Source organism: Denticeps clupeoides, chromosome 6 (genome assembly GCF_900700375.1).
Source record: "Denticeps clupeoides chromosome 6, fDenClu1.1, whole genome shotgun sequence".
Taxonomy (NCBI): Eukaryota; Metazoa; Chordata; class Actinopteri; order Clupeiformes; family Denticipitidae; genus Denticeps; species Denticeps clupeoides.
Genome location: NC_041712.1, coordinates 3,347,571 through 3,371,286, shown reverse-complemented (window position 1 = coordinate 3,371,286; position 23,716 = coordinate 3,347,571). Strand labels below are relative to the sequence as shown.

The window sequence follows — 23,716 nt, the reverse complement described above, 5'->3', positions numbered from 1 at the left end:
CTTCTAGCTTCTTAACCCTTTTGCGTCACTTAAATGTGACTGTGTGCAACACGGAATGTAACTTGGTTCCTACCCATAAACGAAACAATGTTTATAAAATGAAGAAAATAAGTAAACACAATCAATTAAACAACTTGACGTAATTTACATTTATGGCAGTTAAAGTTATATATAAGACATACATATATAATGTTTGAGTTTAATAATTGCTAACTGGGTGCCACTTGGTGTCGCTAAAATCACGACACTACACCGTGTCACTTCTCATGTCATGATGCATGTCCTTTGTCGCTGCGTAGGATTGTGTGCTTTGCAGGATTGTGGGGGATTCGAATGGAGATTTGTGGTAACATGAACAGGGGTAGGAACTCTTACTCTATCTGATCTTGTTAGAAGAAAGAAGCAGAACTGTGCATCTCGTCCATCTCGTCACTCCACGGAATATATTTTACCTGGCTCGCATAGTTCCATAGTTCCACATGATGGTATTTATTGTTTGCGCGTTATTGTATATGTATGCTGTATATGTTGATTATCTTGGTGCATTTTAATTCATTTGCTTTTAATAATTTGAGTAATTTGCACACTCCCACAACACACCACGCCAAATGGATCGGATTTAGTTTAATGGAGCCACCAGTGAGCGACTCGCTTGCTACAGATTAGACGGCCGTGACGTCACCACCTCGGCGGGGTTAATCTGTATCTGTCATTCTCGGAATAGAATATTCCGGTCCATCCAGAGAGGCTCTTTAAAATGCAGATACTAAAATGGTCACAAATGTTACAGTTGTCTGTGTTGAGCGATGAGGCGAGTTGTGTAATTATTACTACAGTAGTGTGCGGTATATATTAGAGTAAGCAGTGGGTAGTGCTGGTGTAAAACGCGTAATGGCGCGCTGATCCAGCGAAGTTCAGTAAAGTTTGGTGAAACGCGTCCCCCGTCCGGGACGCGGCTCCGCCCACACTACTAGCGTCCCCGCGCGGGCGCGCTCCCGCGGCGACAACCCGGCGACACCGGGGACCTCGGACAGTCTCGCCCTCCTCGTCGCGCCTCGGAGGCTGCGGGCGGCGGGGATGTAGCCGCAGCGGGCTGGCCGGCGGCGGGTGAAGCGGGCGTGGAGGTGCGCGGCAACTTCATCGGCGTTACATGCCACAGGTACCTGCGTAAACGGTGTAAATGCTGCGTAAACACTGCTTAAAAGGTGTAAATGCTGCACAAATTGTGTAAATACTGCTTAAACGGTGTAAATGCTGCTGAAATGGTGTAAATGCTGCGTAAACGGTGTAAATACTGCTTAAACGGTGTAAATGCTGCACAAATTGTGTAAATACTGCTTAAACGGTGTAAATGCTGCTGAAATGGTGTAAATGCTGCGTAAACGGTGTAAATACTGCTTAAACGGTGTAAATGCTGCACAAATTGTGTAAATACTGCTTAAACGGTGTAAATGCTGCTGAAATGGTGTACATGCTGCGGAAACGGTATAAATGCTTCTTAAATGGTGTAAATACTGCGTAAAAGGTGTAAATGCTGCACAATTTGTGTAAATGCTGCGTAAACGGTGTAAATGCTGCGTAAATGGTGTAAATATTGTGCAAATGGTGTAAATGCTGCGTAAGCGGTGTAATTGCTGCTTAAACGGTGTAAATGCTGCGTAAGCGGTGTAAATGCTTTGTGCTTGACCTGCTTGCTGCAACATCCTGGAGATCTACATTCAGTGGCATCATATGGGTGTAAATAAAGGAAAACCTCAGCTTCTGTGTGATAGTCCTGCACTCTGAAACCTGCAACAGCGATTCTATGAAAAAGATATAATTACTGAGTTCGCCTTAGGAAGTAAAGAAAGGGGGGACATGACATGCCAGACATTTAAATAGTGGGTAATTCTGTTTACTCAGCTCCAGACCAAAACAGTAGTGTGATTTCTATAGTAGTTCTATAGAAATCGAACGAGAATTGCTGGTGTCTTCCTCTTGTAAGTCGCTTTGGATAAAAGCGTCTGCTAAATAAAGTAAAGTAAAGTAAAAGTAAAAGTAAAAGTAAAACTTCTCTTAAACCCAGTTTTTTTTTAAATATTTAAGTCTAAAGATTAGCCAAAAAATCTCACAGAAACTATACTATGCCATATATGTAAATGTCATGATCCAGGCCAATGTGACAGTAAATATGTAACTAATAAAGGATCATCTTACCTTATATGACATTTGCTATATGTTTCTTTAATGTCACGCATACTTTATGTCATAAGTAGGACAGTAGCTATGCAAATCTAGAAAGCTTGTCTGGGTTCATCCAGATGTTGTAGCATCTGTATTTTCATTATTAATAATCAGGCACATGAACACCAACTTCATTGCTTCTACAGCTTCATGTTCAGCATTGTGCATCTTCAGGGTTTAATCTTTGTTGCTGGTTTCCAGGATGCTTAATCATTTATAATGGGACATAAATACATAAAGTTTTATAACCCGTAGTCACTGATTGTCAACAGCAAGGGTTTGTGCCAGTTACATATATTTTTTTTATTAAAGAATTAACAATATGACTTGAAGCAAATAAGCAGCAATAACGGGGCCAGACATCATGTTAGGATGCCAGGGGGATGGCTCTCATCACTCACAGCAACTTTTATCATAAATTACCAAATTTGGGCTGGGCAATGAACTCGCTTCCTGTTTGATGCCATGGTTCAAGCCCTTTGGAAAATCGATAATTTGGTACATTGTTTGATGTGATTGAAAACAGTTCCAAAAATCCAAAAAAATGTGGAGACGAATTTGGAATTTGTCCCCTTATGTCATCATAAGGAGAAAGGTTACCCTTTGTCATGCTTTTTTCGGCCAGAAAATTTCCCACCCCTCCTCTCCACCGACCGTCATGGCTTGAAAACGTGCAAAGCAGTTGCTCAGTGACTGTCTTGTATGCAGCATGTCAGAGACAGTATTAGGGGACCAACAAGATCGATTTAAAAGCAACAACTTGAACAGACTCTGTGATATCCATGTTCTTGCTCGTCTTTTTATTGTGAAGCTGGGCTGAACAGGCTGACCCAGGGTAAACTCTGAGCTCCCATTGCAGACCTGATTAGAGCCTCTTCACTTTGCTGGCCCTCTGCCATCAACCCCATTGGTCTGAAATCTATCCCATGGGCTCAGGAGTTCCCCTCCGAGATGAACAATGAATTAGCAGCTGGATGCTCTGTGATACCCCGACTTCTGCCAAACGCTTTTTCCAGACTCCAAGATAACTTTGAAGTAGTTTATCAGAAGTTCTCATGACTCCACAATGGCTGCCTGTGACTCTGCATTCTTTCGCCGTTGATAAGGATGTTGTTAGCAGAGCCCATGCGGTATCTTTTGATTAATGGACGTCACAAAGCAACCTGCACTGATGCTCAGCCAGAAAACATCCCGTAAGCGAAGTCTGCATTCCTCGGGCGCTTTTTTAGTGCATGAATTTCATTTGGTGGTGGTGGGGGGGTGAGCCGCAGTGTCATGGAAACTGGAACAAACACAGCTGAGAGAAGCATGCAGCTGCAGTGTGCGCATTGTCCAGCGCTGCCCTCGGCCCAGGGACAGCGCGCGTGACGCTTTTCAGATAAAGGGCCAGGCTCGAGACGGGACAATGAAAAGGGTCACTATTTATGGTCTCCGCTGTCTCTAAGCAGGAATTCAGCTGTCACTGGCACCTTCTGTAAAGAAAACTAAAGTGTTATTGATGAAAGTAATGAGGGTACAAGCTGGTCATGTCGCTTGATTAATATTTCCCATTTCAGATCGCTTCATTCAAATCATTTGCAAGGACCTCCAGCTTGCAGAACTGTATGATGCTTGAGTGCAGATTTGAATGCGCTCAAGGGTCATGCAAATATAGCTGACATCTGGCTATCTAAGCAGGCCAACGGACGTCCCACCCCTGTCCGGCATCTCTGGCAGGGACTGGATCTGTCCTCCAGGTGTAAGAATGGGGCACGTCGAGAAAACAGCAAAAAGCACCTGCTTTGCCTGAAAACCCACAAATATGACACTCATATTGCCAAATTTCAAAAATTGTCAATGTTTAAATGTTTATATCATCATCACTGGGAAAATGATTTTCCTTCATAATGAATCAATTTAATGCAATATTTTACAGCCCAGGCATCTGCTCTTGTGTTGTGGCAGAATTGGTTATTACATTATACTAGCCTCTATACTAGATGAGTAACTACTAATGATGATACAATTTAGTTATCAGTACCTGTCTAAATATGAGTATAAAAAATAAATGATACACTGCCGATATATCGAGACACTGGGCATTAAAGAAACACTATAATACCAGGGTGTGAAACGTGATGGTCCTGTGCAGCACTCTTCAAATAGGCATTAAGTATGAGACAAGCAAGTTTTACAAATCAGTCTCTTCGTTTTAGTATGTACTAAAATATATACACACTTTCTGCCAAGATGTTGCCACGACGACCAGCACTACGGCAGTGAGTTGAGTGGGTAGGGCATTGTCCTAGTCAGCGTGCACTGGGTAATGTTTCATAGGCTGATGCCCTTTTTGTTCCTGCTGGCAGGAATGTTTTCAAGGGGCCGCTTGGAAGTGGTCTTCCTCTTCCTGGACTGGACTGACTTAATGGCATCACGATATTTCAGTTTGCTTCAACTAATCTCACACCTCTTTTAAAACAACAACGTCCTTATTTGGACACTTGCAGGCATGTTAATGATCATTCATGGTTAACCTGGGACCTTTAGTTGCAAAAGAATGTGTGTGTTCTTGTTATCCTGTAGATGAAGTGCTGTGACTCTTTTCCACTTCCTCTGGATGGCTGGATATAATATTGGATGTAGTTTACCGTTGTCCATCTTATGTTTCTGGTTACAGACAATAATTAATTCCAGCATGGAGAGCTTTGTTAATTAATGATTGGAGAGATGGAATGTGTGAAACATTTTACCCCATTTCCATAAGATATTGTCAGGTGATAAATGGAGGACACAGATTGGAAAATGAGAAATGCGTATTTTATTTGAAAATAAAATAACTGAAATGTCCTTGCTTGTAGTGCCACGCCTCTCCTCTAGAGGTCGTGTTGCGGGATCTTCAGCGAGGCCCTCAGCAAGAGCCGAAGATCGCCTTTGTCTTTCACAGGCCTCTAATTGGCGTGGCGGAGCTGTAGTGAGACTAGAGGGGAGAGTTGAGTTCCAGTCCTACCGTGGGGGTTCATTGCCATTAAGGATAGCATGCGGTGCAGCAATGAACTCAGGTTGTGTGAGGGAGACCAAACGCAGGACTAAAGGGACCGGCTGGTTATAAAGAGGAGTGGACAGACCCGTTACCGCTAAACTAACCAATCACCGATCAGAAGTCATTATCCCGCTAAGCACCCGTGATTACCACCACTTAGCTGTGATGAAGAACAGGTGGGAATAATCAGGGTGCTAGTGAGCCCCGGAAGAACACACACTAATACATGGGAGAGGTCGACCGCTGGGGGCGTGGCAGAGGTGGCACGAATGTAACAGATATTTTGCAACAATATTTATCAAAATCTCTCAGCAATTTTATATTCCATGTTTCATCAGTCATATTTATTTTCTTTTATTTAAACAATATAAAATGTAACTTTATGCTATAAATTTAGATATAGAATGTTAATACTTTTTATTTAGAAATTAATTTACTAACTTACATGATTCCTTAATATGATTCCATTTGTGGTTTTTGTGTCACTGATTTAAGAATCTTACCATGACTAATTTTGTCATGATAAAATAAATGAAATAGAAAGATCAATTGTGAAAACGTGAAAATTACATGCAAAAACCATGTGTATAGGATTTTTTTTCTGACACATAGACACCTGCTATAAGTGCTATAAAGTTTGCATTCTTCCATCGTTTTTGTGTAACACCATGCATGATTACGTTGTACTGCTCTACTGAGGACATTGAACCCAGGGCTGCCCAGGCACTGACCAAGCCTCGAACAATCTGCAGTAATAATCTGTGCAGAAAGTTTGTGTGTGAACTTCCATCTAAGGCTGGAACGTTTTGTGAAATGCTGAATTACTTCATGGATTACATTTGAGGTTATACTGTTCCTCTAATCGGGACCGGGTTAATAGCTGCTGGAAGCCATGATTCAGTGGCCAATCAGTGAATGATTCTTCCATTTCCTCATATAATGAAGCCTCTAAGACATGGACTCTCCTGCTCCCAAAGCTAGGATTGACACAAGCTGCAATTTAGAGCTGCTTAACCTTTTCACTGACACAGACCTTGCTCCAGGTACCTCATAAATGAACTTAATTTACTCCATGATGTGACATATAGTACTCTTGATCCATGGAAGTCCTATGGAGCTCCTAACTCACAATATAAGGATATACATGATCAGCTGCTAACATATTGTACTGGTATATTAACGGTATTAATGTTGTTGCTGATCGGTTTGTATGTCTGTATCTGTTTTTTTGCAGGGTTTCTTGTTGTTTATGGGATGCAAGCGGACTGGTGTGGAGCTGAGGCTAAAGGAGGATGGTGAAACACCAGCCTTTGCAGGTCTATGAGAGACAACTGTGTTTGTCTTGTCTAACTGGGATCTATGGGTGCCGATGGAAACGATACCAGCGCTCCCATGATGACACCACCATAGTAAGAAAATATGTTTAAAATGTAGATGGGACCAGGGCTGACAATAGTCTTATGCTAGTATATTGCTTTTTTTCATCCTCAGTAAATACGTATCTGAAGATAAAAATGACCAAAAAATTAATCATGTACCACTAATAAAGAAAAAAGTAAACCCTGGCTCAACTTTAAATTTTAAAAAAATATATTTTTTTACTTCAAAAGCCCTTTTTCAGTGTAGCTAAAGTATTTATAAGTATTTGAAGCATTAAAACAAAGTGAATGTTACTTTATTAAATGAAAAAGCGATTGGTCTAGAGCAGATGGAATAGCTGCTGCAGCAGGAAACTCACAATATACGCAGATTCATGTCTGAGTTTAATAGATTCTATTTTAAAGCTTATTTGATAAGATATATTACTAATTAGGGCATGGAAGAGCAATATTTAGATAGGTCTGTATCTGCTCAGAATGGCATCTAAAGGTTTCCTGATGCAGAAAGTGACAGCAGGCATTGTCACTGTTATCTGGCTTTTTTTTAGTCCTTAGAATGGTTTAAAAATGGTTAAAAAATGCAAATACTGAACCCCCCTCACAGCCCAAAAGGTAATATTGTATATGACATCCCAATAATGGAATAAACATTTTACGATTTTGATTTCTCAGAACAGTGAGGTTACGATTGGTGGTCAACTGACATTTAGCTTTTTTTTTTTTTTTTTTTTTTTTTTACACAAAACAGACATTTAAAATAACTAAGGACAATAAATGTAACTCTCATTTAAAACCAATTCGTAAAAAAAAACCTGCAAAGAAATAATATAATGTCAATAAAAATGTCAATTATTTGTCCAATTAATTAACTTTTTGTGGAAACTTTTTTGTAATTTATTAATGAATAAACGGGATAAGACAAAGGCAAACCCTGATATAGGGAAGTGTTAACGTGTTGGACCATCACTATACAACGGCAGCAGGATGTGCTTTGTCTGCTGTGTCTGTGTGTATGATTAATCTGGAAGGAAACTTATTTACAGTAATGTGAGCTGCCACAGTGACAGCCAACTTCCATGTTTACATGTCATGCCAATGCAGACCTGAAACATGCATGAGGTTCAGCTGCATACACTTTCCATGTGGGTTTGTACTCCCACGCCATAGAAATAGCAACTTTTTATGCAGAAATCGCGACAAACCAGCAGTCCGCACAACACATGCTGCTGCTGCTGCTGCTGGATGGGACGGTGTGTCCTTTTCTGGGACAGAATGTCAGATGGGGACTGTGCTGAAACCAGATAACGCTTCAGTAATAATTGAACAATTTTCCATTTGCACACTCCCCTTCTGATCGACAAGGTGGCCAGAGGTCTCCATGCAGCTGTACTCTTTTAAGATCCAAACATGAATTTATGTGCAACTGTAGCATTTTCAAGTCAAGGTGAAATTGAGAAATTTACTCCAGATTTACTCCTCAGTTGAAACGGAAATTAGCTTCGTATTCATTGTTCATCTATTATTCTGATGAGTTAGATTCTGAGGAAATCGTGTCGGATGCATGAAATTCCTGGAGAAACAGGGTGTGGGTTCTGCCGTAGAGAAGAGTGCCGTGGGTTTAATGCGTAATACTGGCAGGCCATGTTTTCTCAGCAGGAGAGTGTTTGCAGTAATGCTTAAGAGAATTAACACTGATCTCTTTTATCCATCTATTTATAACTCTCTTGTTCATTGGATCTCAGCGTTGCTGCATAGCAACACAGCCTCAATAATTAATGTTTTCATTTCTTTTTTAAAAGTAACACATTTTCAGTTAGCATGTCATTGAGGGAGACCAGTTATTTTCTATGGTTTGCAGAATATGGTGGTTTTTTGGAGATGCAGGCTGAGGGACAGAACAGCCATCTGCTTGAAGATGAATTCAATGAGTAATTGTTGCCTTTGGCAGAGAATGTGCTTGTAACCTAAAGACAGTTCAGTTGGCAGCGAGGTGACAGTCGGAGTGACCTTGCACGTCTCGGGCACACGTTTACACCTTCAAGGCTGTCCTCCACGTGACTGACCCTGTTTACTTTCGCAGTGCCACACGCCACCTGGACGCGAGTTAACCACAATCCCATCTCGCAATCCCACTGATCCATCCGACAAGGTTTTAGGTGCCCCACCTCCTGTCGCTTCTTATTATCGGCTCTCCTCTTCTCTCCTCCACTCTCCACTCCTCTCTTCACCTCTCCTCTTCTCTTCACTCCTCCCTACTCCACTCCTCTTGTCTCCATTCCTCTCCTCTCCTCTTTTCTCCTCTTTTCTCTTTACCTCGCCTCTCCTCTCCACTCCACTCCACTCCACTCCCCTCTCCTCTCATCTCCTCTCCTCTCCTCTCCTCTCTTCACCTCTCCTCTTCTCTTCACTCCTCCCTACTCCACTCCTCTCCTCTTGTCTCCATTCCTCTCCTCTCCTCTTTTCTCTTTACCTCGCCTCTCCTCTCCTGTCCACTCCACTCCCCTCTTCACTCCTGTCCTCTCCTCTCCTCTCCTCTCCTCTCCCCTCCCCTCCCCTCCCCTCCCCTCCCCTCCTCTCCTCTCTTCTCTTCTCTTCTCTTCTCTTCTCTCCTCTCCTCTCCTCTCCTCTCCTCTCCTCTTCTTTCTGTTGATAGCCATCTCCCAGGAGATTAGATTCCTGTTCCATGCTGTGTCCTCTGTTCTTTTCTTTCTTGTTCTGAAGGTTAACTCTGTCTGTGTGCTTTTTTCTGAAGTAATTTAACACTTGGTGCTAAGTGAAGAGGTCACTGCAGAAATGTACGTGTAAATTTACGTTGCAGGCATCAGGGAGCCCTGGCAGCTGCGTGTCTCTGTTCACAGTTTTTCTCGATTGCTGAGACACATTCCTGGAACACAAAACCCAATTTTCAAGCTACAACAAACCCAATTTTACAACAATACAACAACATAGGCGGGCTGCTCATCCTGCTGCCCTAACAGAGCATCTCGCATGTGTTTGAGGAAAATGAGGAGCTGGAGAGTGTTGTAGGACCCTAGGTTGTCTTTGATTGCTGATGGCAGCACACAATTTGACATTGCCACCACACTGACCAATAACACCAATAATGGCCCGTTGGCCAACCACACTACGGCCTCACCTTCTCCTTTTGGTGAGATTAAACCCAGCTTCATCCATGTAGATGTATTCATGGAGTTTCCACATTGAATCCAGTTCAAAAACTCTGTAGAAATAGATATATATATTTGTAAGTGAAGTAGGCCAACTTCAGTAAATCACTATTAGAGTAAATAACCAACATTTATGTGTCTAGATATATACCAACCTGTATATACCATACTGGAATTTTTGTTGCATTCAGAGGGAACTCTGTACAGCTGTTTCATGTGCAGTCTGTTGCGCTTGAGGACACGGTCAACAGTAAAGAGGCTGACACTGTAGATACCCTCAAAACACACATGGTCCTCAATGGTCCTCAGCTAAATTTCACGCAGTTTAATGGTGTTGTTCTCATGGACCATGTCGACAACTAGGGTCTCTTTGTGTTTGGAGAACATAGATGTCCTACTACCCCCATTTGGCAGTCTTTCAATTCTACACAAAGAGACCATGCACTTTCAAAAATACATACATGGAATATGCCTACAAACATTAGTCAGACTAACCCTCCATTACAATACTACAGTACACTGGCACAGTGATTTACTGAAACATGTTTACTGTGGTGCAGTATATAGTACAGTCATTGTACATATGTAATTGTTGTCAACATTTATATACTATAATGTCAAAAAAGGTTCTCAAAATCTTAGGATTATGGGCGAAACAGTGAATCTACTGATGTTTGGTTGTACCTTTAGTACCTCAGTAGATTCACTGTGTCCACAATATTCTGAAGATTTAGTGAACCTTTTTTGACATTATAGTATGTAAATGTTGACATTTACCTTCATTGTCATACCATGGACAAGAACATGGTCAATCACAGTAGCTCTGATTTCATCTGATATTACTGTTCTTTGTCCTCGCTGACCACCTCGACCTGCTCTCACACAAACTCCTCTTCTTAGATTTCTATCCATTGTAGTGCCTCACAAACCAGTGGTCTGGCTTATGTGTACCCTCACATCATTAGCCACAAGTGTGATAAATTTTGAGTTGCTGTGTTCAACTGGTGACACCAGAGCTTTAATTGTGTTTAACTTTTGCTACCATTATGCAACACAGGTACATCAAAATGACAATAAAATTGCTTATGGTTTTGCCAAAGGAGTGACTGATTCAGGTTCAGGCAACTGCGAATTTTAATGTGACAAATCTTCAGTTGCATGTTGTATGGCTTGAAATGCTTCACCTGTGCAGTTATATAATTTGCTAGTTCTTCTTCTCCGGTGGCTGACTTGTTCCAAACATTTACATTACATTTCCATTTACAACCACCCCCTGCTAACTGTAGTGAGCAGACCAAAAGACAGATCTTGCAGTTTATTCCAAAAACTGCAAGATCTATAACAAATGTTCAAAGAATCTCTTGAGGTCGACCCTTTTTTCTACCTCTGTGATTCTGTAATTCTGTTCCTCCAGACTTTTGCAAGGTGAGCAGTCTGCTCCACCCTCCAGTAATACCCTCAATCATCCCTGGGTGGCCTTGAACCCTTGTTAGTTGACAGATGATTAAGTGATTTTATTGTTATGATCTCGTGGAAATAACATGTGCAGTCAAAAAAAAACTACTGTAGACTGGAGGCAACATCACTTAGTCTCTCAAATCAGCAAGACAGCAGTATGTACTATACCATATTTTTAAAATAATTCTTCAAATTTCTCAACCGAGTCCAGTACACAAAATGAATATTATTACAACGTAAAGATTGAAGGAAGTGTATAATGAATGTTGTTGTATTAGGAATAAGAATACGTTTGGTTACACAATAAAAAAAATACAGTAAATGGTACATTTTTAATGCTTACATAATTGGGGAACTGTGAAGATATTAAGCAAGCTGTCTGGTTTTGTGTTACAGTGGGAGAGCACATGGTTTTTCCTTCTCTGTTGTTCATTCTTTCTACTTCTTGTCTGGTCCTACTTTTGGTGGGAGGCCCAGAATGACTACAATGAATTTAACTGGTGAGTATAGGAATTAGTTAATGTTCTGTGATGGTATGATGTACACATTGACTTCGTCACGTGGTCAGATGACGTACTAATTTACCTGTATATTCTGTGTATATTTAAATCTGGTGCTCTGTATCACACATGCACACTCAGAGGTCAGCTCTCTTTATAGTCAAAAGTGTTCCATATTTCAAAAGAGACTGACAGTGAATGTAGCTGCTAGTGCCAGCCGGCTGAATGATGATGCAGGATGAAGACCTGTGTAAAATTCCACAAACAGATTTCTGGAAAGAGCTTCAAAATAACTATAAATGGTTTATAATATGTCCATATCCAAACTCATGGCACTGAAGACCAGTACACACATACCAGACATGCAATGGCACTTAATCATATTGTTTCATACATCATACGCATGAATACGTATCTGCTGAATTACTAAAAAAAATTATTACAAGATCATTTTTCCCAGCAAGAGCATTTCCTGGGAAGAAGTCCAGGGTAGAAGTATTTCACCTGAGAGACAGTGGTGTCATCTTGCTGTGCTTTTGTGCAGGTTGTTATATAACCGCTCAGGAGAATGGAGTGATGGGATACTCCCCATTCTTATCTCTACAGTAGTTTGCTTCACATACACTGCATTTTTAATGGTGAGTGTGCTCTACACCGCATGCATGTACAATAGGATATAGTGTGACGTGTCCTGATAGGCGGGGCTACAGATGTTCTGGGCCATGCCCTATCTTAGAAAGTGCCATTTGAGATTGAAAATAGAAATGAACTTGTGCAAAGAAGGTTTGTACCTATGCTCATGCATTGTAAACCCTTTATTATTTTCCTTTTTAGGTTTTAGCACTTTGTCATATTGCACTGGGACAGCAGCTGAACTTATACTGGCTTCATAAGGTAGAACTTTTCCACTGGTTAGTTTAATAAAAATAAGGTGTCACTTTTACTTTTTATATGCAAATAATAAGGCTGTATTCATATGTGAACCTAGACCAAAAACACAGTTTGAATGTCCATGATTTCTTTTCATGGTTACAGAAAACACGCCTACCCGTTTTTTACATAAAATGTAGAAAAAAAGTCCACAAGTCAATGTCTGCAGACTTCTTGTATTATAATAAAGTAATTTTACATATACATAATGCATTTATTAAAAGATTTTGAGGACCAGATGCATATTTTAAATACGTTCAGTTAGCACCTGATTCGTGCTGATATTTAATTTGTGTTCTGATATGCAGTTGATATGTGCAATGACTGTCATTTATAGATTGGAGTCCTGGCTGTGTTTATTGCCACCATCACAGGAGTGGTCTCCATTGACAACCTGTGGAGGAATGAATGGGACATCGTTCTCATCTCTCTCCAGGTCTCAACTTCTCTGTGGTAGTTTGGATTAAATTGAGATCCTCTTGTTGTAATGTGAAATCAGCTTTACATTGTAATAAACCAACCCCCTATGGGGATGAGGACAGAGGTTCAAAACACACTGTCAATAATGGAATAAAAGAGCACAGAGGACAAAGAAATTCATTCTCACACATCAGGGTTTGGTCTAATGGCTGCTGTCTTCCTGCCTGCAGTTCACAGGCCCTTTCCTCCATATTGTAGCCCTCGCTGCTGTTACTGCACTGGGATGGCTGGTTGCTGGCCTGGTGGTGCGTGGAGAACGATCAAGTAAGTGTATCCATCTCAACTGTTCCTAAGTATGTTCCAGACTCAGGTCTGAATAGAATAACATCACAAATAAGCATTAGTTGTATTACGATAATAATGCCCTCTCCCGTATTACCCAGGATTTCAGATGGGTTTGCTCCTGCTGTACCTTCTTGTCCTACTTGCTCTTTATTTGGCCCCTCTCACCATCACCTCACCATGCCTCATGGACCGAAGCAGCCTCCAACCCCGGCCAACAGTCACTGGGCGCAGAGGATCACCAATGGTGTGTTAGCTGGTGAAACTAAGCTGTTTTGTTTTTGTTGGGCACTACTAAAGCCCACTTAACAGATAATAATAAAATAATATCAGTGCCTTAATACAAGGATTGTGATGGGTGAACCGGTATAAATGACATTATTTCCCATGCCTTATGTCCAAGGTCATAGCTAATGTAATTTGCCATGGATGGATTGAACAGTTAAGCTGCATAAACAAATGTTGACTGTTGCTAAGGAACCTGCCTCCTGCTGGGAGGTAACCATGAGCCGAGACAGCCTGCTGGGCTCTGACACAAAAGGCACATGCAGGGCTTCATCCTTCCAACATGTTGGAACATGCCACCATACGCCAAACCCAAGGGCATTGAAGCGTACAATTGGTCAATCCAGTCTCAGATGTACTTTTGTGATGTGGAAGTCGTCTGATGTTTCATGTCATCTCTGAAAGTTTCAGTTATGTTTTTTGGTTTTATTTGATCATCCAGGTGTGGCCTAGTGGGTGAGGAAGTGGACTCGTAACCGGAAGGTTGCGGGTTCAAATCCCAAACTGCCAAAGTGCCACTGATGTCCCCTTGATCAAGGTACGGTCCCCACACACTGCTCCCCGGGCGCCTGTCACGGCTACCTACTGCTCAGTAAGGGCGATGGGTTAAATGCAGAGGACACCATGTGCTGTGGTTGCTGTGTAACACAATGACAAAAACAATCACTTACGCTTTTGATTTATATTATGACCACTGAGTTGCATTATACACTGGTGGCCAAATGTTTTGAGAATTAATTAAAAAAATTGTTTTCACAAAGTTTGCTGCTCCAGTGTTGTTAGGTCATTTTATGTATTGAAGTACACGTTTCTTTTGTTTGTCCACCCGCCTGTTGAAGATTTGACCACAAGTTTTCAATTGGATTTAGGTCCAGGGAGTTTCCTGGCCATGGCCCCAAATGTTTTGTTCCCTGAGCCACTTAGTTATCACTTTGGCCTCATGGCACGGTGCTCCATCATGCTGGAAAAGGCATTGTTCTTCACCAAACTGTGCTTGTGCTTCCAACGGTTGGAAGAAGTTGCCATTGGAGGATGTTTTGGTACCATTTTTTATTAATGTTTGTGTTCTTAGGCAAAAATTGTGAGTGATCCCACACCCTTGGATGAGAAGCAGCCCCACACATGAATGGTCTCAGGATACTTTACTGTTGGCATGAGACAGGACTGATAGTAGCGCTCACCTTTTCATCTCCGGACATATTTACAGATTGCCAACAATCGGAAAGGGCCTTCATAAGAGAAAATGCCTTTACCCTGTCCTCAGCAGTCCAGAATGTCAGTCTGTCCTTGATGTTTTTCATGGAGAGTTGTGGCTTCTTTGACGCCCTTCTTCACACCATGCCTTGACATCCTCCAAAAGCCTCACTGCATTCAGATGCACTCACACCTGCCTGCTGCCATTCCTGAGCAAGCTCTGCATTGGTGGCACCCCAATCCCACAGCTGAGTCATCTTTAGGAGAAGGTCCTGGCGCTTGATGGACTTTCTTGGGCACCCTGAGCCCAAGAACATGAACATTATTAGTTATGTTGAGCATTTTAGTGTGAATTTATGGAATTTTTGTTTTTGCCAGTCTCACAGTGCCTGTTCCGTTTGTTCTTCAGCTGGCTCCTGAGAATACTCTTATGTCCTTCAACAAAGCTTTGCAGCATGGTGTCAGTGCCCTGGAAGCTGATGTGGCCATCAGGTAACCAATCTATGGCAATAAATGCCTAAAGCCTATAGCATATAAAAGTAACAGCAGGATATCAGTTTGATCTGTTTGAACACAAAATTTCCTCCCATTAAGCTAAATATCTGCTTCGGAGGGCATGAGGGCTTCATAGAGACCAATAATGATCCCACTGAATACATTCACATTTACAATTACAGCATTTATCAGACGCCCTAATCCAGATCGACTTACAATCAGTAACTTAGGGTAAAGTGTCTTGCTCAGGGACACAATGGTACCCAATGGTAGTAAGTGGGATTTGAACCTGGGTCTTCTGGTTCATAGGCGAGTGTGTTACCCACTGGAGGGTCTGAAATGAGTCAGTGTGTTGAGGGGATTGGTGAAGAAGCTCTGTTCTCCTCTGCTCCCGGCATTATGCTGGGATATTTAACGCCAGCTTACCTGCATCAGAGCTGGACATGAACAAGTCACAGCTCCACTCCAGTATTGCTGAGCTCACTGTGAACATCTTTATTTAGGTGGTGCATCTTTAATAGCTGTCACATTCAAGCTCTAAATCACACTATTTATGAATTGTTTTTTATATTGCAGTTCACTCATGCCTTTTGGCTCCATAGACACTGGAAGCTTCATTGATTTCCTTCATAATTGCAAGGCCGTGTTTATGATAATTCTCATTGATACATACCACATCTAGGACCACATATATAGGATTTGAGAAGAGCAGATTTATGTCTCAAATTAAGGCAACAAACTGGAGCAAATTCAGTCTTGTGATGTAACCTTTCAACACAGTGTTATATTGAAGATATATTCAAGCTGGGACAACTTTAGAATAATCAGAACATATGTATCTTAGAAGCTATACCTTGAGATCAAATTGAAATCTGGATTTGGCACTTTTTAGAGATGCAATCTGTCACTTTTTATGTGAACACCACTGATGTGTACATCTGACGTTTCCCTCTTAGTTTGGAGGGAGTACCATTCCTTATGCGTGACAGAACGCTGAAAAGAACAACAGATGTCGGCAGACTTTTCCCAGAACGGCAGGCTGATGATGCCTCCCTTTTCAACTGGACTGAACTACGCTCTCTCAACTCAGGATTGTGGTTTCTTAAGGTGAGATAGAAAGACAAATGTGGAGATGAGATGAAAGTTACACTTTTACACAATGTTGGTTTCAACATACAGTGGGTATGCTGTACACCCCCTAAATAATTTAAGTAAATTTTTGTTCCTCATTAATATACACACAGCACCCCATATTGACAGAAAAGCACAGAATTGTTGACATTTGTTGTGGATTTGGGGATTTCTCCTTGTAGATCCTCTCCAGTTCTTGCAGGTTGGATGGTAAACGTTGGTGGACCGCCATTTTTAGGTCTCTCCAGAGATGCTCAATTGGGTTTAAATCAGGGCTCTGGCTGGGCCATTCAAGAACAGTCACAGAGTTGTGGGTCTGAATACTTAGGAGGATGTGATATTTGAGTTTTTAAAAATGTCAACTTTTTTTGTCAATATGGGGTATACATTAATGAGGAGAAAAAAGAAAATGTTATTATCAAATGGCTGAAATATAACAAAGAGTGAAAAATTTAAGTGGGTCTGAATACTTTCCTTACCAACTTGTTTTAGCTATAACTTGTTAGCTATAACAGAGGTTTTTCCATCGGAAGCCGGAAGGTTTCTGAGTCTTTCTCTCCCCCTCTTTTTCTCTACTCCCTCTTTACTCTTTCTTCTAATTTTTATTTTCTCTGTAACCTTGGTACCTTTTTTACATTCAATATTCACATGTAACTACAATAATTATTTACCGGTGTTAATAAATTAGAAACTGTTCATTTTTAACCTCTATTGTGCCATGCCTCTTTCTGCCAGGTAACATCAAATTGGAGTGGTTGAATACAGTGCTTTGTGTGGAGGGAGAAAGAGTTTTTCTACACTCTATTCTCTTCTACCACACCACATGGTCATTGTTTTACAAATGGTGATTTGTAAAACAATGACCATGTGGTGTGGTAGAAGAGAATAGAGTGTGTAGAAAAACTCTTTCTAATTTATTAACACCGGTAAATAATTATTGTAGTTACATGTGAATATTGAATGTAAAAAGGTACCAAGGTTACAGAGAAAATAAAAATGAGAAGAAAGAGTAAAGAGGAAGAAGAGAAAAAGAGGGGGAGAGAAAGACTCAGAAACCTTCCGGCTTCCGATGGAAAAACCTCTGAGCAAGAGAGCCCAGAGTCCCCTTTTCCACATGTGAGCAGACCTTTATACCCCTGGCCTACAGGAAGTTGTCACTGGCCTACAGGAAGTTGTCACTGACCAATCAGAACCTGTTGTTTCTGATGTCACGCCCCCGGTGTCTCCCATTTGGGGAAGACAAAGGGGGTGGGCGTTCCTGACGGCTGAAACTTCACACGTTGCCGTCAGACAAAAGGCATGTAAAACAGGGGTGCCGAATCTTCATCCACAACCGTCAACGACAAAAGGCATGTAAAACAGGGGTGCCGAATCTTCACCCACAACGTCGACACAGGAATGTCACATCTGTTATGCAAGGCAAAAACAGGTTCCCGTGATGTCCATTCTTACACCTTCATGGCTGTTCAAATCATGTTCATGTTCAAATCTCAGCTCGGACCTTGTGTGCTCTGCTCTCCCCAAGTTTTCTTGTGAGTTTCCTCTGGGTTCTCGGGTTTCCTCGCCCCGCTCCAAGGCATGTACACTGGGTGGATTGGGACTCTAAATTGGTGTGGTGTAAGTGTATGAGTGAATGGTGTGTGTGTGCACCCTGTGGTGGGCTGGTGCAGCACCCTGGGTGAGTCCCCACCCTGTTCCCAGCATCCCATGATGGGCTCCGGCAGCCGTGAAACTGAGTAACATGACCAAAGGTGGTTAAGGAGTGAGCGAGCAAATTCATAAGGAGCTGATAAGGGGAAATCACGTTTCTTAATTAATTAATTAATTCTACCAGTGTAATTTCTTAAATCTATGTATACACAACCATTGAAAAGTTTAGTCATTTACACATCCTTGTTTTTGATAAGAAATAATTATTTGGTGCATTAAAAATACAGCAAATGGTTCAAAACTGTTGTAAATTATTATATTAGCTGGAAATAACTGTTAATTATGGAATCTATCCACAATGACCTACTTTAAGTTCCAATAGAATTCTGTGTTTGTTAAATTTACACAAGCATGTCACTTCACTGGTTATTAGAAAACTGTTTGCAATGATCTGAAAACAGTGGCACTGAACAGTGCCTGCACCTGGAGACACACCTGGGACCAATCGGGAGGGCGGTTAAAAGGCGCTGTGGAGCTGCCCATCGTCGGCTGTGCCATTTTTGTGAACCCTGCAACTGTTGTGTAATGTTGTTTTAATTTCTGGCAATCGCCACACGCCTGCGGGTTTGTTTTCGTTCTCCCCTTTATTTCCCCTGTTTTCGGCCCTCGCGCCGTTTTGGTTTATGTTTAAGAAATCATTGCTTGACAGAATGTCCCGCTTCCTTCCCCCGTGAGCTCGCAGACGTGACACAGTGATACTGATTATTCACAATAATACAGTATCTAGTGCATCAGCAGATGACGATATAACAAAATAATTATTAAAACTGTGTAAATGTTTATTCATTATTTAATTTTATATTCATTTGTAATATTTTGTGAAAACACTTTTCATGTTTTTTTTTTTTTATTACATTTCTATATGACCCTTAAATTTTAAAACTGGACCCAAAACAGATTTCATAACATTCAAAACTTGGTTCATGGGTTTTTCCAACAGTGATTCTTGCTTCTCTTGTAGGAGGACCCTTTTGGGACAGTGTCATCCATGACAACTCGAGAGCGCAACCGTGTTGGCAACCAGTCTGTTTGTAGCCTTGCGGAGTTGCTGCGTCTGGCCTTGAGGGCCAATTGCTCAGTCATCTTCAGTCTACGCAGACCACCGCTTCAGCATCCACGCCACCACTTCTGGATCAATGACACCCTGAGGACAGTGCAGAAGTCCAGAATTCCACTTAGCAAGGTCAGACCTCAAGAAGGCTGGCTCGCTCACATCTGATGTTGTTAATATTCTGTGGCTGAAAGTGAGCTGCATTATTCCTGGCTTCATATGATAACCTGACACTTCCCATTGTCCCATCAAATTCATTTCATTTGCTTTTTCATCTTTCAGGTGATGTGGACCCCTGACTCAGAGAGAGAGAAGGTTCAGCGGGAGGCTCCGCAGCTGCAGCAGACTTCGCAGGAGAAGCTGCCAATGCTGCAGCTCCAGCAGAGGGGCATCACAGCCCTGACTCTTCACTACAGCCAGGCTCAAGATCCAGACATCAGGTACTGTGCACAAGAGACTACAGCCCAGTAGTATGGGTTTAAATTTGTGCTTAGGAAGTGATCCAGGTCACGGAAGTTAACTCCTCAAATGCTGCACCATTTTTTGTGAAGCATTTCTAAATTCCCTCAACTTCGAACCCATGTAGTTGTCATAGGCGTGAATATAGGAGTGAACTTTTTTTTTTATAGTGTACCACATCTATGTTACTGTGCTAGTAATAATCCCACACCCACAATCCCACAAAACATGGTCATCTGTGGTCAAAAACTAAATGTGATTGACAGCAATCTGCTTGTAGTGGCAAAATTGGCAAACTGCTTGGAAATCGTGTTTGCTGTCAACACACAAATATACAGATTATTTAGAAGACAGACATGAAGTGCAGTGTGATGTGTGTAGTGAATGGGAATGAGGATTTGTAGAATGGAAATGAATGGAATGTAGAGGATTGTGAGGGATCAGTGACTATTTGTACTGCTCCTTAGTTGGTTCTTAGCTGCGGTGCACCAATGATGTTCTTCCTGTTAGTTGTAGCCTCTGAATAGTAAGAATAATCCAGCACTACTGCCTGTGTAGTTGGGTGTTAAGTTTCACCTTTGCGTGTTTGTGATGGACAGGCAGTTCCTGAAGAGAAATGTGAGCCTGAATGTCTACACAGTGAATGAGCCCTGGCTCTTCTCGGTGCTCTGGTGCAGTGGAGTGTCCTCAGTCTCGTCTGAAGCTCCTCACATCCTCCGAAAGGTGCCTTTCCCCATCTGGACCATGGTGAGCATGTCACAGCCTTTGCTCCACACCTGCTCCCCACTGAGCTGTGTCAACGTTTGACCTTTATGTTGATTTATGTGACTGTAGTGACCTCTAGTGGTGTCATGTGTTTCAGAGTCCAGAGGGGTACTGCTTGATCTGGATCGCAGCAGATTTGGTCTCCTTTGCTGTCATTGTTGGAACATTCCTCTATCAGAAGTAAGTGAATGTTTGGGTCATGTCAGTTTCAGACATACAAACACGCTTAGTTTGTGCCTCGTTTGGCTCTTATAGATGAAAAAGGGCCTCTGCTACACACCAACATACACACACCATGTATATACATGGTTTTTTTTTTACATCTTTTAGAAGGCCTAGGGTAATAACATATAACATTTAAACTAAACGTTCTAGTCATTTTTGGAGATAACTTGCCTCTAAACCCTTTCCATATCAATGCATTAAAAAAATCAGAAAATGGACCTAAATCTCTGCCCTGTAGTGTATACACACACATACACACACACACACACACACACACACACACACACACACACACACACAATTTTGCATGGTTGTGCTTGCTTCACCTGAGCTGAGCCAGTTGCTGCTTTTGATCTGATTTGTTGGCTTTCTCTCTCTCTCTCTCTCTTTCTCATTTCCACATGCCCCGCCCCTCTGTGCTCGGCTCTCTCTATTCTCTCTGCCTGATGTGCATGCTTCTTTCCTCTGCTGTTATCTGACATCACCCAGCTATCACGTGATCAGGTAATAAGAATAATTTTAGGCCCATCATGCTTTCCACCTCTTTCCTTTGTACAGATCTATTGAATCCAGTCACTTTCTGTTTTAATATTGTTGGTTAATAATGTTGGTATATTTTAAAAATGTATTTCATGTCATGAAGGGTATCGAGTTGGAGGTTTTCTTGCTTGCTGGTTTTGAGATGCTACTAGTATTGTGAATTAGTTCCCTTCCTTCATGTCCACCGAAGACCACTGTGTATGTAGGTTTGATCATTAGTGAGAAAGTTTTACCCCCAAAATCTGTTTAGACACCCGGCACCTTTCAGGATTTATTATAATTTGAGAGATGCCTTCTTTTTCTGCTGTAGGTGGAAAGCAAGCGGCATGCGTAGCTACAACCCAGAACAGATCATGCTGAGCGCAGTTGTCCGCAGGCCGAGTCGTAACGTCAATATCATGAAGGAGAAGCTCATATTTTCAGGTGAAGTTTAAATAGACGAAAGGCCATTTTAATGCAAAAATGATGTGATCAAATTGACCAATTTTCTTTTACATTTCCAATGTAGAAGTTAACAGTGATGTTGGCAGCACGGACGAGCTGTCCCTTTACACAGAGAACGGATATGACCGCTACACACATGGCACCCTTGGTCAGTCGGATCACTTTTAAAGTCTACAGTCTGAACTTGAACTGTTCCATCTTCAACATTTTATAAAAAAACTGATTTAGCATACAGCTGTAGCTTTTTAAAATTATGTAGCGTAAATCTACTTTTTTTGTCACTGTACTTTCACTCTGTTAACGGTCATTTTCTGCTAAGTTGATGAAAATGATGGCATGGGCGCGTTTATAGAGATAAGCTGTTTTTTTGTCTACACTTTATTTAAATTTGTTGTTCACTTTGTTGCCTTCACTGTACAAACGAATGCAGAATTGTTGTATTATTATTATTGGCTTTGACTTTTCAATTACTGTGCTCATTGTCAAAATGCATCAAAATTATTTCAAGAAAACTAAACTAAAAGTGTCTTATCTGAACCAAAACAGAGTTATATAATAGTTCTGGTAAACTTTGTACATCTGCACTGCCTGGTATGTGACAGATTAATTTGTAAAAATGTGCAGGTTCATGGAATGACATTGTAAATAGATGTTATGTTGTAATATTCATACCTGAGATTTTTTTTTACCTTATTGTGCTATTCTAATTGGTATTAAAGCCAGTGCAGTTTGTTTTTAAATACACTATGATAATTCTCCCTTCCGCAGGTGAATGCTGTTCCATGACTGTCATTGATGTGACATAAAGCACTTTTTTTTAGTATCTCTGAGAAATGCTAAATGAATTGCATTGTTTTATAGTGTGTTCAATTTCTGTAATGTAATCCAGAGGCAAGTTGCCAAATAGAGTCATATTGAAAAAAAATCATGCTGCTGAAAGTATTTTATTCTATTCCAATCAAGGCTTTAAAGGTCACCTCCCCTAAATAGTAGCTCCACTGACTGTCATGGCTTCCAAACCTTGTTAGTGCAGTAGGTAGCGCGTCAGTCTCATAATCGGAAAGTTTAGTATCAGTATTTGATTTAGGGCAGTGGGGGCCTAGCGATTAAAGGAAGCAGCCCCGTAATCAGAAGGTTGCCGGTTCGAATCCCAATCCACCAAGGTGCCACTGAGCGAAGCACCGTCCCCACACACTGCTCCCCGGGCCCCTGTCATGGCTGCCCACTGCTCACAACTGGGTGATGGGTTGAAATTCAGAGGACAAATTTGACTGTGTGCACCGTGTGCTGTGCTGATGTGTTTCACAATGACAATCACTTCACTTTCAAATGTGCAAAGCATTGCAATTGTTCGGTGATTGGATGAGCACAAACATGTTTTTTAGTTCCATTGTGCAAGATAGAACCTCCTCGTAGCGCATCTCTCGACCTCATTACCATTTAAAGCTACAGACACAGAAACTGTGCATCCTGGGGAAATCTCATTGTGGGACTGGATCAAAGTGGATGTAATTCTGAACAAAGGCTGAATTTTGTAAAAAAAAAAAAAAAACTTAGGAAGGAGATCACTATAAGAAGAAAAGCAAAAAAAAAAAATAATAATGTCATGGGACTTTTAATTAATTATAAATAAATATTTGCTGATGCAGCAAAGCATTGCACTTTGGTTTTACATTTACATTTGTGGCATTTGGCGGACGCCCTTATCCAGAGCGACTTACAACGTGCTTTCATGTTACCATCAATGAAGTAATCAGTGAATCATTTTATTCAATCTATTGTAGTTTCCCTTTTTAAAGAAAGTTACAAGTTACTCTAAAGTATTCTCTAAAAGTAAGTATTCTCTAAAAAGTAAATTCTTAAGATACTCAGCAACTGACCTCGAGGGGAAGTTCATTCCACCACCTAGGGGCCAAGACAGAGAAGAGTCTAGATGAGTGTCTTCCTCGTACCTTCGAGCAGTGCTGGAGGGTCAGAGA

At 41.3% G+C, this 23,716-nt stretch overlaps 1 protein-coding gene across 2 annotated transcripts; it reads left to right on the top strand.

Moving 5' to 3' along the window:
* Positions 1–287: 287 nt before the first annotated feature.
* On the top strand, positions 288–22,477 carry gdpd5a (glycerophosphodiester phosphodiesterase domain containing 5a). 2 transcript variants are annotated; one of them, XM_028982339.1, is made up of 17 exons: positions 289–1,159; positions 6,477–6,651; positions 11,643–11,746; positions 12,291–12,384; positions 12,581–12,640; positions 13,014–13,112; positions 13,327–13,420; positions 13,540–13,685; positions 15,327–15,409; positions 16,369–16,519; positions 19,215–19,436; positions 19,587–19,744; positions 20,363–20,510; positions 20,626–20,708; positions 21,243–21,257; positions 21,604–21,716; positions 21,802–22,477. In XM_028982339.1, the coding sequence occupies exons 2-17, from the start codon at positions 6,535–6,537 to the stop codon at positions 21,903–21,905; spliced, it is 1,791 nt and encodes a 596-aa protein (XP_028838172.1). In that variant the 5' UTR covers positions 289–1,159; positions 6,477–6,534; the 3' UTR covers positions 21,906–22,477. The 2 variants fall into 2 exon arrangements, with proteins under 2 accessions (XP_028838173.1, XP_028838172.1); XM_028982340.1 differs by lacking the exon at positions 21,243–21,257 and having other exon boundaries at positions 288–1,159.
* The last annotated feature ends 1,239 nt before the right edge of the window (positions 22,478–23,716 follow it).